Here is a 14,630-nt window from a genome sequence, read left to right as displayed (position 1 = left end):
GGGGGAAAGAGGCAAATTGGAGAGCGACCTAGTTTCAGAATTTACATAGGTAGTAGAGTAGTGGCGAGTACCGGCCACAGCCTCGGTTAATTGGGGCGCAGGGTGATCTTAACCGTTGCTACTTGAAGGCCGATTCCTTCCTCGATGGATATGGCGTGTTGTGAGCCTTGGGACACACATTCCAACAGATTGAGGAAAATGTCATACAAGAGGGGTTGAAACGGACCCAAATTCATCCGTTTAAAGGCAGTTGATCATTTAATCAGTGTAATATCAACTATGATTGGGTACGTCCCTTATTAGTGACGTTGGAAGTAGACATTTACGCCTCTTCGTTCGATGATGATGGACCCAGGGCCCCCTAACCAGAATAATTTTCGAGTGTCGGTGAATGCGGCCACCTAACCCAATCGGGGAAGGTAATCACTAGTTTAGGGTGGACACGATTAATTGCTGAACTCCTCAAGAAGCCCGTTCGCTGGCACTCCCCGTCACCCATGTCGATGCTGGTCAACTCCCTCATTGACAGGTTCGAGCAGGGCCCCGGGCGCCTGCTGGCGCCGCCGCTGACGCCGGCGACGGCGCAACTAGCGCCCGCCGCCACCATCGACGATCCGGGCCTCATGAAGCTATTAGGGGTGGAGCGGTTCCCGCTCGGCGAGGAGGCGTACATCGAGACCATCCGCCTCCGCCAGGAGATCGAGCGCCGCAAACAGGAGGAGCTCCGCCGCCAATTGGCCGACAAGAACCTCGAGATCATCCGCATGGCGATGGCGGCGCACATCCCGCCCCACCTCATCCCGGTGATGTGTGTCAATCCCGACGAGTACCACCGGACGTTGCTTCAGCAGCTGGCGCTGGCGCTGGCCGCTGGCGCTAGTGGTACTCCGGTACCGCCGCCGATGATGGTGCCCATAATTCACCCCCAGGCCCCGGCGCCAGGAGCGCCGCCGTACGCGCCATTTGCGCCACCAGCGCTGCCCACTAAGCGCCTGGCGTCGGCGATGTACCACCAGGACCACCTCAACGTCAACCCCACCCTCCCCATTCACTATAGATTCGGCGAAGGACGCCCCCATTCGCCGGCGAAGCGAGGAGCGGTAGCACTGGCGCAATTGCTGGCGCCATCGTTCTCAGTACGACCACCAATGACGCCACAACAACAGACCCAGCGCTCGCGGCGGTCGCTGGGCGCCTCGCACCAGCGCACGGCGCTGGTGCCCGACGGCTCTCAGCTCACTCTGCCCAACATCACCAAGACCCTCCAGGTAAAGCCACTGCCAGCGCAGCCGCCGGCGAAGAACAAGCCACCACCGACTCAGGAGCTGATGACGCTGTTCCAACACATTATACAATTCCACCACTGGAAGCCGGGCGACAAGCTGCCGCCAAATAACACCAAGAGTCCGGCGCCAGGAAGGGCGCCGTCGACGCTCTCCGCGGTGAGCGCCACCAGCGGCACCAGCGCTGCCAGCGGCGCGGCGCCGGCGTCCCACCTGCCGTCAGACAACTCGACGGCGCCGGCGTCGCCCGACACCCAGGAGAACTCCCCCCAGCATATCAACCCCCACGCGCCGCCGGCGCTGCTGACGCCGAGAGAACCAAGCCACAAGCGGTACAAGCTGGAGGTGGTCCGCGACAGCGACGACGAGACCATCGACGACACCACCGAGATGTCGCCGCAGCAGGCGCCGCCGGCGAAGTTCCCCCACGACATCATGAGCTAGCCGCTCTCCATTTATATAGAACACCCTCACGTCATTATTTATATAGTTATACCCATCGCTGACTCAGACGTCCTGTAATTGAATTCCTCCAACGGTAATAATTGAGGTGATAATTAAATTCAAGACAACTTTACTTACTTGGTGTTGCCATACTCCAATCGATGATTGGTTATTTGAAAATTCATAAACCGATGGATGAGAAATTCTCCTGGTAAAGCGTAGTGTAGACTCATACAATGTTGTTGTCAACGATCGCACTCACGGTTTAGCTGAATTCAACTTTATAGCCATTCAGTTGGAGTACGATATTAAGCCGCACAAATGACATCGGTATACTGATTCCTGATTTGGAATTGAAGGTAAGGTGAACATCATGGTTCGTGTGGAAGATGGTTGGGGTCAATTTGTGGAATTCTCGCGATTCCAGACAATATCGTCAACTTTGACTTTAAAGTTATTAGTTGAGAGTCCACCTCACATAAACAAAACATGAGACATCACAATAGCCCCATGACGACTCAATTGAGGCTAATTGAACTAGCATTGTTTGGTGTATATCCTCTATGAGCATTCAGTGATACGTGTCTCACTTTGCGCACAATTGCTCGAAGCACAATTGCATTACACTAAGGCCGATACCACAATATAAGAATCAAACAATTGCAACTATCAGAAATCCAACTCCCTTATCTATTTCAAATTCACTTAGTCCTAATTTACCCTACGGTGACCAGTACACGTCCGCGCGAAAAAACATCACCTTTTGGTTGCCCACGCCATAATGTCAGAAGTAAGTACATCCACACCACCGCCATGCCAGCACCGCCACTAACTCAATAGGTGAAACGAACGATTCGCGTGATCACGGAACAGCTGATCATGAAGGACGTTGCCCCCGTCGAGGGCTTCCCCATGAGACAGTGGAGCATCAGCATCGTCATGCTCAACGACAAGGGCGACGAAGTGCCCGCCAACATCCTCGACAAAGTGACCTACCACCTCCACCCGACGTTTCAAAATCCCGTGCGGGCGGTGAAACAACCCCCGTTCAAGGTGTCGGAACAAGGGTGGGGTGAGTTCGACATCCCCATCTCCCTCCACCTCTTGGGGTTGCCGGGAAAGCTGGGCGAACGCAAGATCAGCCACGACTTGAACTTCGTCAAGGAACGCTACATCAACGACCACGAGATCTCGATCCCCGTGTCGCTGCTGAAGAACCCGGCGCTCAATAAGGCGCTCGCCGAACTGGGCGCGGTGCCGTTTGACGGCGACAACAAGCGCAAATTGGACCCTCAAGGGTCGGTTGCTGGTGGGGTGGCTAAGAAGCTGAAGCTGGGAGCGGCTGCCCCCGTAAAGGGGTCGGTGGACCTTGAGAAATTGGCGAACGGGTTGACCAAGCTTAAGGAAGATGACTTGATCGTCATCGTCCAGATGGTCACCGACAACCGCACCAACGAGATGAACATCAAAAACGACATCGACAACGGCGAGTTCACCATGGACTTGCTCACGTTGCCCGAAGGGCTCTTGAAGAGTTTATGGGACTACGTGAGAAAACACACCGAGTAAGAAAAAGAAAAATTACCTCAACAATCAGAGATATATAATGAAGCCCCCACCTCTAGTGAGAATAAAGATATGACCTGCTAACTAGCTCTACTAGTAACATTTTCAATTGTTAACCTCAGCTCTGGAAAATACTTCTCTTCTGTGGATTAAACAATGAGTATTTTTGTTCTTGTTGAATTAGTTTCTGATAGACAGCATTCTTAAAACACATAGAGCCATGTCACTATGTAAGAAGGACCAAATTCCGTGAACTTCATGCTTATCAAATTTAATTGTCTCAACATAGATAATAGCATTTGCTGGATTTAACTCAATTGAGAGTTTTCAGTATTTCTTGGGCCTGAAGAGACGTTTACATGGTAATATTGAGTGATAGTCTTTTCGCACCTAGGTCACTGTAAAGAAACCTATACGGTAATTTCGAGCGTGGCCAATCAGACGAGAATCCCATGGTGATCACGTGTTCCTTTCTAAATGCTAACTATAACTCAACTAATAGACCAGTGAACCTATTTTGTGTGCAATTTTACTTGCTACTAACTGGAGCACCTTAAGTCCATCTTAGGGTGCGTGACAGCGGACGCACCCTCGATGCTGCAGACTGTCTGTGGGAGTCTTCGCGTCGTCTGGGGTAAAGTGCGGCTATGCGCATCTCGGCTTCGTGTTGGCACGTTAAGTAGAGAATGTTATGGCTTAGGGAAATGAGTAAAGACCAAACCACTGAACTTAAGGTAGAGGAAAGCTTCATATACCTCTTAAATATGAGCAAGATTACTATTATTAAGGCGAATTGCGTTGGACTTGAATGGTGTGGTGAGAGGTGCATGTGGTGCAAAAAAGTGGCAACTGGTGGAGGCGCTCAGCTTACCCCTTTTGTTTTAAAAAGATCTTTCAATATTAGGGCCATGGTTAAACGGAGTAGACGTCCGAAACTCTCTCTCTGGTCGCGGGAGCCACAATCACGTCTAGTCGTACTTGTAGAGAGAATCAATAAAGCCGAGACACCAAAATATCTAAAGATTATCAGAGAGGTCTTAACCCCAGGTTTGCATAGAGCCATGCCTAATTTGTTCCCCTTAAAGAGCGGCCTAACGCTTCGCTCGCAAAGCTCAGCACGCCACCGCAGATAGCCCCATCACTACACAATGGCTTCCTTTGATGACGACAGCGGGAATGAAACCTTCCATACTTCCAATTGTTCGCTAGATGCTCTGGCATCACTGTCACTGAATGATACCATTACCCTCCCTGCTCATTCCACAGTCGCTACTGGGGTCATCTCCGAGATCCACATTAAAGACTTGGATCGTTTCCGTACGTGTGAAATCCAACTTTACAAGGGCATTAGCTTCCACTCAGGTGATGATATTCGTGGTATCTACCCCGTGTTTCGCTTTGTGTACGGACGAGTCTCTAAGGAGCCAGTGACCCTTCGCAAGAAGACATCAGTGGGCTCAGCACGGTTCTCCTTGGTCAATACCGGCAACAACGCCCATTGTCACGAAATTTTTGGGCCCCTGATTGCATTTGAACGCAAGATTACCCGCCAAGGGCCTCGCTTCAGAGCTTTCTCACGCTGGGGCGACCCCCTCGAAAACGGCTATAGAGTGTGGACGAGGATGCTTCGTCACTTCCGTATTGACCTCAATGGCGTCGATTACTTTTCCCTGAACGATGTCGACAATCTTCTTGATGGCTGGTGCCAGCAAGCCAAAGACTACTTTGAAAAATGCACCAAATTGTCTCTGCTGGCACCAAAGTTCGAAGAGCTCAACCAGCGCCTTTCGCAAGAGAGAGTCCACATGGCGGAACTCATTCGACTGAGAGGCAGCATTTGTCAAAACCCCCAAGTCTCAAAATTGGTGAAGGGTTTGGTCGAGCTCAAACTTAGGTGGGCGTGGTGTACTGTAGATCGCAGCGAAGAAATGGTCATGAACACGGCATCGCTTGAATCAGAGTTGAAAGCAATTCCTGCTAAGGTCGAACCTCGTACCTCTCCAACTGGTGAGGGTGACGCTGGAGGAGATGCAACTGACTCGTCTAGCAGCATCAGAAGCGGGGACATGAAGAAGTGCATCCCCCATCTCCAGGCGACACTCGACGAGATTGTCGCCAATTATACCGATGAGTGGTATATCAGTTCGTATTATGCCGAAGCAATTTGCCCTCGCGAGAACAGCGGTCTTTTGGAGACAGATACCATGCAAAAGACGTCGTCAGAGAGTAACAAACTCTGGCAGAAACTCAACCATTTGAAAGGCCTGCGTCGCTACGAGGAAGCCGTCGAGTATCTCAACGCCTTCGACACGTCCGCCGACAAGTTGCGCGCTATAGTGGTCGAGTTGTACCAATGCAAACAGGAGATTGACATGGAAGACCAACGCAGATCTCAGTTAGAAAAGCAAGCGAGCGACAACTTTAATGCGTATCTTGGCGTACACCACTGGCAAGGTGAGTTGGCGTTCGCTGGTGGCGGCGAGGCGTTGCTGATTCGGTGCGGTGAAGCAAACGGCGTATTAGAGGATATCTCTGTCCTCGAACCGAAATTGCAGCAATACGTCAAAGTATTGCTGCAGTTAGCCATTCGAGACCTCAGCACCTCTGCCTTTGTGGTCTACGATGAGATCGACATGTGTGTGGACCTTACGTTAAGAAAGAGTTTATGGCAGGCGGTGGTGGCGCGTGCTAACCCAGAGAGATCGACGGTGATTTTATCCGATACTAACATTGGCCAAGCCGAGGTCGAGCTGTGGTCGACTAAAGCCCACATCTGTTATCACAACGAGTAATTTTCGAATCAATGGGTTAAGCACAATTGACGAGCTGCAAACAAGCGATGTTTAATTTCTTCACTTGCGCGAGTCTCAGTCTGGTAATTGAGATTGATAGCAGAACATTTTAGGGAAATATTTTAGTTTTTAATAGCACACATTTACCAATAAGTTGACTCAATTGGGGTGATTTTGTGGCATGTGGCAAACGAATCGGGCTTCGATGGCTCCTATTTTGCTTTTTGGGATAATGCATATAGCCTCTTGCTCTGGTAGCTGTGGAACCTAGTTCTACGTGGGAAATTCCAGAATTATGGGTCGTTAAATTAGATCATCATGCGTTATATACCATTCAGAGATTCGGCCGGGGGTCCAACTGCCTGAACACGGTGTCGATCGCCAGCGCCTTCATCGCGTTGCCCTTCACCTTCAACTTGCCGCTCATAAACAACTCTTGCCCGCTCAGCTCGCCGGTGACAAGCTTAACAAAGTCGATGTCGGTCAACAACAACTGGACGTCGTTGGGGGGCACTTCGGCCACTTTTTCCACCGTGCCCTGGTTCTTCAACTCTAGTAACCAGCTCTGGGTCTTGCCCGTAGTGTTTTTAAGGGTGATGACGATCACCGCCTTCACCCCGTTGACCGCTTTCTGGCGAAGGGTGTCATCTCTAAGCGCCGTGTACAACAACTCGAACGAGGGGCCCGCCTCGAACCCGTCAGCAGCTAATCCAGACATTGAGGTAAGGTTTCGAGCAAAATACGCTTTGGCGGCGGTTTATATAGTCACCGCCATGTGATAATGTGGGGGCAGGGAATCTCCGATTCGGACCTGCACACAGACCCCCTGCACGTTCACATGGAGGGACAGGCGCCCGTTGCTTTAGCAAACACCATCATCGTCACCGTACGCGCGGTGCGCCGGGACCACTTATGTAACCGTTTACCTAAGCACCCCCATCCGAAAGTCGCATCGTGCGGCGGGACTAGTGTAGAGGGGCCTATTGTCTGTGATCCATGGAGGCGTTCGAGGCGTGGATCAACCACGATGACGACAACACCCACTCCAAGTCGTTCATATGTCCCCAGATCACCGTCCAGGAGCTGAGCGTGTTCGGGAGAGGTTTATTCGCCCTCGAAGATCTCGATAAACCCCAGCTCATCATCCGCATCCCCCACCGACTTTTAGTCAATTTCACCACGGTGGTCAAACACATATGTCGGTATATCCCCCACGTCGACTTTGACCAGCATCCGTTGTACGCGTCGATCAACCGGGCGTACGAGCCGCCCGAGCTCAGCGACGACGCCGCCGCCCGCTTCTATCGCCAGCTTGATATCGCCACTTTGGAAGCGCTCCTGCTGTTCCAAGTGGTGCTGTTATTTCTTATCGTCGAGCTGAGTCGGCCCCACCTGGTGTGGCAGCCGTTTTTGGCGATGCTCCCCCAGTTGTCGGACTTTGACGCGGTACCCTTGGTGTGGACGATAAGGGATAACCAGCCTCAGTGGCACAAGCGGCTACCGCCTTCGGCCCAGGCTCATGCCGCTAAAGTGGAGGCAAGGTTTGACGAGGATTGGCAGGTGGTGTCAAAGCTTACCTCCCAACGTGGCTATACCATTCAAAAGCTCGAGTACTTGCGGTACTGGATGTGTATCAACTCTCGTTGTCTTTACATGGACATCCCTCAGGGCACAACCACTGCTGATAACTTCACGTTGGCTCCTTACGTCGATTTCATCAATCATACTGACAGCGATCAGTGCCGGCTCAAAATCGACGGTAAAGGGTTTCAAGTGTTCACATCCACCCCATACAAAAAGGGCGACCAGCTATTCTTCAGCTATGGTCCCCACTCCAACGAGTTCTTGATGTGTGAGTACGGGTTTATCACCCCGACAAACAAGTGGAACACGCTCGATATCACCCACCACATCCTACCCGAGGTGAGTCTGCGCCCAGCATGGAAGGAATGGCTTCAGGATAACGACTATTGGGGAGAATATACCATTAGTTCCGATGGAGCAGCATCTTTCCGCACGGAGATGGCGTTAGCAGTGGTACAGGAGCCTCACCCAGAGCAGCTGCGCCGGCTTCAGGCATTTGTCAGTGGGTACACCGACGGAGCAGTGTACGAAAGGTATACTCACAGACGGCTTCGCGAGGTCCTTGAGCTGGTGATCTCGGCGGCGACAACCGAGTTGGAAAAGCCCCCGTTGCCGGGTTTTGCTGGAGACTGTGTTAAACAGATATGGCAGGACCAGTGGGAGATTGCCAAAACGGCGTTGACTCAATTGAAGAAGTAAAATTGTCATTCATCTTTCATTCGTCTTTCTTTTCATATTTGCATATCTTAATCCACAATCTATAGAGATTAGCTATTTGTTTTTGTTTCACATTTAGTCGCAATATCAATCTTGAGACAGTATCATGATGCTTTGAGACGTGCGCCCCGATGATGTGATCGCGCGCAAGACACTATACTCGAAGACCATCCAAATCCCGCGCCATGGTCGAGGATCCAGTGACGTTCGACTATCTCCCATTAGAGATACAGCGTCACGTCTTATGGTTTCTCGACGTGCCCCTGGTCTGTCGGGCGTGCGTGGCGTTCGCTGCCTCGAGAGGAGCACAGGCCGCCGCCGATATCCTCGCTGATGAGGTGGTGGAAGTATGCCCCACGTCGCTACCGGGGAGTGAGGACGATATTGACTTTGCATTACTCGCTCAGCTACCTCCGTGCAAGGTGTTTGTGAATGTTTCCTTCGGCCGATGGCGGGGCGTCGTGGCTCGCCTCAACCAGGTGAAATCTTTCAGGCTGCTCGAAGTGACCCTCGACGGCGACTATGACCCACTTTCAGGCAACTTCCGATTTCTTCGACACCCGATTGACAAGCTCAATCTCAAGTATCTCACCATTCTGGACTACGACATCCCGAATTGCGTGAAGCTGTTGACAGTCCACTCGTGCGAGGTAGCATATCTGTTCATGAGGCATTTGGAGAACCTTGAGACTTTGAGTATACTGGGAATGGCGTTTCCTCCATCGTTACCTGAACTGCTAGTTGACGTCACCCTTCCTGACGATTGGGCGATAACCTTTGACCCGTTCTGTTTACCGAACTTAACCGCTACCAACATTGCAATAAGTGGCGATCTTTGCTGGCAAAAAATGACAAAGCTAACCAATTATTTTATCCCCTGTGAACTGAAATTGACTGAGTTGAAACACATCGTTGTCGGTGACAAGCGCGGGTTGGACTCGTTCAAGCTGTCTAAATGCCCTAATCTCGAGACGGTGTGGGTAAGCCGTTCCACCTTCCTTCATCCCTGGGATACCGACGCCCTGGTTCTATTCACTGAGGCGCAAATGGCAAAACTTACTGAGTTGATGCTATTTGACTACCACATATCTGACTTTACTCCATTTTCACTGCTTAAAGTGGCGCGGGTGATCTTGAATGAGCCTCTCACCGAAAATCTCCCTTTGCCGCCCACTCTAACCGATTTTGAGATCGACACCGCGTATCCCATCGAGGGAATTCCACCCCAATTGAAGTCGTTACTTGTCATCAACCTAAACGAAAACGACAAGAGCGACGTGGTTATTGATGCCCCCAACATTCGCAAGTTGGTTTGGTGCAACTACCACAACCTCACGCTCAAGTGTCCAAGACTTACCGATTTCTCAGTATCGACAGTGACGGGCAAGATGGAGTTGGATGCTCCCAATTTAGTAAAGCTCGACTTTCAGCCGTTCGACCAATACTATCCGTTTGAAAAACATCCATTGTTATCAACCTTAGATTTACATGGCGACACCTGGAAGGATATAGTGGTACCGCATCCTCTACAGTCACTCGTGTTGAATGACGTCGTACTAGAGACTCTCGAGGTTGACGCCAAAAGGGTTGAGATAGTCGACAGTATTATGACCGGTCGAGTTATTATCAAAGCGGACCTGGTGTATACGGACATTGCGATGCATGATGCGGACGTGAGTATAGATTGCCGGATCCTAGAGACGCCTATCATGTACCCGGTGAGCTATACTGGGGTGGAACAACTCACCCTTCTCGAAAGCGATGACCCCGTCGAATGCGACTTTTTCGAAAACTTCACTAAGCTCACTCACCTTGAGTTGCAGTCGTTGAAGATTGAGTGTTCCCAGCTTTCTCCATTGGTGATTCCGGCATCGGTGAAATCATTGACGTTGGTGAATTGCACCAGTGATGAGTTCTGGTTTCACTTTGAGGATGAAACCCAACTTGAATATTTGGGAATAACTTACTGGAATAACAGCGATGACGATACAAGCAAAGAAGAAATAAACGTCGCCTACTTCACCCAGGAGACGCTTGGCTTGACGGCAATGCCCCCTTCATATTATTGCCCCGGGCTTAAAGGTGGCGTGGTGACTCAATTCAAACGGCCTCGCATCGAGATGGCATGAGCTATGTTAGTTCACAGCTTGCGGGCTCTCACGATACCATATATGACGAAGCATGACACTTACAACTTAATGAGTAATGAATTACACTATCTTTTTCAGTAGTGGCGACACATCTTCGTAAGTCAATCACGAGACTTTATTGATTGCTGTCTCTCCCAGTCTAGAATCGATCGATTAATGAGTCTCTTGCACAAATTTCTCTATTTGCTCGTACCTACACTTACGTAACATCTTCGATCTGCAAATCCCGAGTTACACTAGGAAAGTTTGAAATCGGTGCATACTCAGGGGGGGGCAAACAGATAGCGCCATCAGTAGACGTATATAAGTGGGGCTTAAGTGCTTTCATTCCACGTTCTCCAACGTCCCAACCCACTCAATCTTCCGTCACTAACTTGCCTGAATTCCAAACTATCTTAGGCAAACTTCCTGGTGAAACCGAACGCCGCGACTTAACTGAGTTCATCAAGGGCGTTGAGAAGTTGCGCTCGGGATACATGGAGAGCTTCATGAAAGTGATGCGCCAGTGCAGACCGATTGGCAATGTTCTCACGATCCCCGAGGAATTCGGCGGGCATTTGGGGCCCAGCGCTGCCGAACTGGTCTCCGAGCGGCTGGTACCAGACGCTGCTGAAATCGACCGCTTAAACCGCCGACAACGAAGCTGAGCTCCAACGGAAGAAGCAAATCATCAAAGAGAAGTACATCGAAGCGATGCGAACCGCAGCCCCCAGCGAACATGGGAGACTTCAAGCTGAAGCCAATCAAGAGATACATGCGTTGATCTAGCTTTACGCAGGTAAAGTCAAGAGTTTTGTTCGTGAGGTTGAAGGAAGTAGCCCGCAAGCACTCCAAATTCTTGAGCAAAGCATGGCCGACATGGGCCGTGAGCAGCACAGAATGTTTACCAATTTCAACGCAAAGCTTGATCCATTGATCATTGCAGCATGCCGCAGCGTCCCGCCACCGATCATCGACGAGGCCATCGCCGTCCTCAACACGAGGTATCAATTCATGTTGTTCGAATCAAAACTTTAAATCAACTCGTATTAGTCTGACCAAAATCATCATATATTTTTAAACTTGATGAGACCATCCACCAACGGCTTTACTTTAGCCTTTTCGTCGGGTTTCTCTTTCAATAGCTGAGCCATTTGTGCGGGAGTGAGACTGGTCTGTCCCATCGTCCGATACAACTGTTCACACACTTCAAGCACCTGTTGGAGGTTAGCCTTCGCTTTGCTCAACTGGGAAAGCTGGGCCACCGTCTCGCTGGGCTCGTGGTTGCGGGTGATCTCGTCGCGGACGTCGTGGAGTTCTTGCTCCAACGCCACGATGGCGTTGTTCACCACCTGGGCATAGTACTGGAGCCGGGTCGTCTTGTCGTTGAGCAGAATTCCCGCCTCTTGAAGCTTGGCAAGGTGGGGTTGATGGACGAGTTCCTGGGTCATAAACTCCATCTCGGAAATCAAGTTGTTCACGGTGGCCATCGTCGGCGCCGACGGGTCGCCGGCGAGCCGTTTGTACACGTCGGGGTTGGCGGTGTCACCCACGAGCTGGACGAAGAGCTGGTCGAGGTACCCGGCGGGGTCGAATCGCGGGTCGTAGAACATCGACGTCATCGCGGCGGTGGTGTGGTGGAGAGTGGTGAGGTGTCTGGTAACCACCCGCCAACGCGCCCACCCTACACTAAAACTGTTGTTTACAAGAGAGAATTAGACCTTGAAAAGTGTTCTGATACTAGTTACAATTGATAATTTTTTCATTGATGCTTTGTTTAATGTATACGTGACGACTACTAGTTGTGAGTAGCAACATCACGTGCACTTGCCCACCGCCACCATAACATAGCAATTGTCGACGCCACCGACCGCCAAACACCACAATCACCACTTATAACATCTCCACTACCTATAAGCATTCATTTACACCTTTTAGGAAACGCTAGTTGTCGTCGCGTGCCGTATTACTAGCCCAGATCAGTTTCGCTACCAGCCCCATCAGATAAGGTAAGGGGTACCAGAATAACACGCTCACCGGGGATATCGCTTAGTCCAAACCATCTCTATTTATTCTAGTACTGGTTCAATCATCACTAAACTCTTCCAAAAGTCAATTGCTGCTGCTGGCGGGTGTCTCTGGTGTCATTGCTTATCCCCCGCCTGAGCCACCCCCGCACCCAGAATGACCACCTTGGGCGACCTCCCGCTAGAGATCCACATCCTCCTCCTCCGCCAGGTGCCCGACCTGGGTCTCAAGCTCACGCTGAAGTACTGGTATGCCCTCTACAACGACTTGTTCTACGACAAGATCGTCGCCAGCTTCGGCGAGGCCATCATCCCCGTCATCGTCAAGGTGTTGCCGTGGCTCAAAGTGTACATAAAGAGCATGGACGCCTTCCGCTTCCAGTGCCGCAAGATCCTCGCCGACTACCTGGGGCTCGAGGACGTCGACGACCCCGGTACCGCCAACCCCTTCCACTGCTGCTACGTTAAAGACCTGTGGCGCTACGTGTACCTGGTGCTCAAAAACAAGCGTTTATTTGCTAACCACGAGGACTACAACGTCGACATTGCCACCAACTACGTCTACCGCCACTTTGTCGAGGTGAACCAGCTGTATTTGTTGAGCTATAAGAAAGTGCTTTGGCTCGCCCCAGGAAAATACAACCTAAACATTGCCCTCGTGGTCAAACACGGGCTGGGCTTAGGTACCACCAAGTTCCAGATCCGCTACTTACAGAACGACGGCCTGGGCCAAGGGAGAATGGTGGAACAAACGTTTTTCCCTCCCATCAATATCAAGGATATCCTCCCCAAGAACCAGTTCTGCTTCCTCAAACTTGGCGAATTCGAGATTGCCCCCACCAGCAACAACTACGACGCCACCGGTACCTCCAAATCTAATATCCCCGACAACAAGCTCGTGCGGGTGAAGTTTGTCATGGAGGAGCTGGGGCTCTACCTCAAGCTGGGGTTCCTGGTGTTCTTTATCGACTTCTCGCAGCCAACGACGTTATTCAACGACTACGACTTGCTCTACTACCTGGTGGCCGAGACGAATTATAAATTCTTCGTCAATCTCCCCCTCAAAAACCTTTATCGTGCCATCGAGTACGTGCAAATGGGGTACCACGGCGACCAGCCAGGAGCGATTGAGGAGGAAAACGAGCACGACGAAGAAGATGAGAGCCTGTTCCAGCTCCGAGCAGCCCCGGTGGCCGCCGAAGTGAGAGCACGGATGGGGGGCGGGGCCCCTCCGCGGGACGGTATCCCCCGGCGAGAGTCGAGTGTGCGCCGCCGCCTGCGGACAATTCTGGACGCTACGCAGGATATCGCGTTCGAAGCGAGGGAGTTCGAGCAGGCGCTGAAGTATTACGGCCAGGGGGACCCCGGGTTGATCCCGGGAGAGTACGACTTGGAGTTTTTAAACGACAAGGAGATCGACGGTGAGCGGGCCGAGATCCGCAAGGTGACGTCGAACACGCGGCTTTTGCACTCACTGTGGCTGCTGCTGCTGCTCAACAACCTGCTCCACAGCGGCACCCCTCCGCCGGCGCGAGGGGAGTCGATCGAGGAGTTGGTCGAGCTTGGCCAGGACGTGCACGACTTATTGATTAAGTGTAAGCACCTGCCCGGGTTGATGACGTACGCCAATTTCTTCTTCAATAACCGCCACAAGAACCGCTACTTCAAGTTTAATACCGTGTACCAGTTGCGCCAGTTCATCAACCGGTTCGGCGACTTTGAGCTCGACTGGCAGGAAGTGACCCAGTCCCCCGTGTCCGAAGTGACCCAGCGCAAGTGTACCTACGACCGCGACGGGCTCAAGTGGAAGATCCCCACGTTGGGCGAGCTTTGACTTTGGTCTACACTGACATGGGATGAAATAAACGTGCATTGCAATTATCATCGAAGGGGAGTTATTCACCGTAGAATTAGATGGTCGAGGGTGGCTTGTTGTTTGGCATCAAACTTCTTCTTGGGCAGCGGCGGCTTCGCCAGCTTTTTGTCTTCCAGCTTCACCAGCGGCGCCGTCGACGACGCCACCGAGACGGTGTATTCGTTAATGGAGTTTTTCTTGTCAGACATGCTAGACAAAAGTCCGTGGGGAGG

The 14,630-nt window shown here is 51.5% G+C and overlaps 8 protein-coding genes across 8 annotated transcripts; 6 read left to right on the top strand and 2 right to left on the bottom strand. All coding sequences in view use genetic code 12, as the record gives it.

Annotated features, from left to right (window-relative positions):
• Window positions 1–497: 497 nt before the first annotated feature.
• On the top strand, window positions 498–1,727 carry DIURU_002726 (uncharacterized protein; the record flags this gene model as incomplete). The annotated part of the gene is made up of 1 exon (XM_034155409.1): window positions 498–1,727. One exon carries the CDS (start codon window positions 498–500, stop codon window positions 1,725–1,727), a length of 1,230 nt encoding a protein of 409 aa, XP_034012578.1.
• Window positions 1,728–2,606: 879 nt separating this feature from the next.
• Window positions 2,607–3,296, top strand: TAF14 (TATA-binding protein-associated factor; the record flags this gene model as incomplete). The annotated part of the gene is made up of 1 exon (XM_034155408.1): window positions 2,607–3,296. One exon carries the CDS (start codon window positions 2,607–2,609, stop codon window positions 3,294–3,296), a length of 690 nt encoding a protein of 229 aa, XP_034012577.1.
• Window positions 3,297–4,441: 1,145 nt separating this feature from the next.
• DIURU_002724 (uncharacterized protein) lies at window positions 4,442–6,085 on the top strand (the record flags this gene model as incomplete). The annotated part of the gene is made up of 1 exon (XM_034155407.1): window positions 4,442–6,085. One exon carries the CDS (start codon window positions 4,442–4,444, stop codon window positions 6,083–6,085), a length of 1,644 nt encoding a protein of 547 aa, XP_034012576.1.
• A 334-nt stretch (window positions 6,086–6,419) lies between these two features.
• Window positions 6,420–6,803, bottom strand: DIURU_002723 (SCP2 sterol-binding domain-containing protein; the record flags this gene model as incomplete). The annotated part of the gene is made up of 1 exon (XM_034155406.1): window positions 6,420–6,803. One exon carries the CDS (start codon window positions 6,801–6,803, stop codon window positions 6,420–6,422), a length of 384 nt encoding a protein of 127 aa, XP_034012575.1.
• Window positions 6,804–7,081: 278 nt separating this feature from the next.
• On the top strand, window positions 7,082–8,368 carry DIURU_002722 (protein-lysine N-methyltransferase; the record flags this gene model as incomplete). Its single annotated transcript, XM_034155405.1, has 1 exon — window positions 7,082–8,368. One exon carries the CDS (start codon window positions 7,082–7,084, stop codon window positions 8,366–8,368), a length of 1,287 nt encoding a protein of 428 aa, XP_034012574.1.
• Window positions 8,369–8,571: 203 nt separating this feature from the next.
• DIURU_002721 (uncharacterized protein) lies at window positions 8,572–10,515 on the top strand (the record flags this gene model as incomplete). Its single annotated transcript, XM_034155404.1, has 1 exon — window positions 8,572–10,515. One exon carries the CDS (start codon window positions 8,572–8,574, stop codon window positions 10,513–10,515), a length of 1,944 nt encoding a protein of 647 aa, XP_034012573.1.
• Window positions 10,516–11,582: 1,067 nt separating this feature from the next.
• On the bottom strand, window positions 11,583–12,137 carry DIURU_002720 (Golgi transport complex subunit; the record flags this gene model as incomplete). The annotated part of the gene is made up of 1 exon (XM_034155403.1): window positions 11,583–12,137. The coding sequence occupies one exon, from the start codon at window positions 12,135–12,137 to the stop codon at window positions 11,583–11,585; it is 555 nt and encodes a 184-aa protein (XP_034012572.1).
• A 562-nt stretch (window positions 12,138–12,699) lies between these two features.
• DIURU_002719 (uncharacterized protein) lies at window positions 12,700–14,376 on the top strand (the record flags this gene model as incomplete). Its single annotated transcript, XM_034155401.1, has 1 exon — window positions 12,700–14,376. The coding sequence occupies one exon, from the start codon at window positions 12,700–12,702 to the stop codon at window positions 14,374–14,376; it is 1,677 nt and encodes a 558-aa protein (XP_034012571.1).
• Between the last annotated feature and the right edge of the window lie 254 nt (window positions 14,377–14,630).

This window comes from Diutina rugosa, assembly GCF_008704595.1.
Source record: "Diutina rugosa strain CBS 613 chromosome Unknown scaffold12_size278768, whole genome shotgun sequence".
In the NCBI taxonomy this organism is placed as follows: domain Eukaryota; kingdom Fungi; phylum Ascomycota; class Pichiomycetes; order Serinales; family Debaryomycetaceae; genus Diutina; species Diutina rugosa.
The sequence above is the reverse complement of the archived record's forward strand: the minus strand, read 5'-3'. Positions and strand labels throughout refer to the sequence as shown.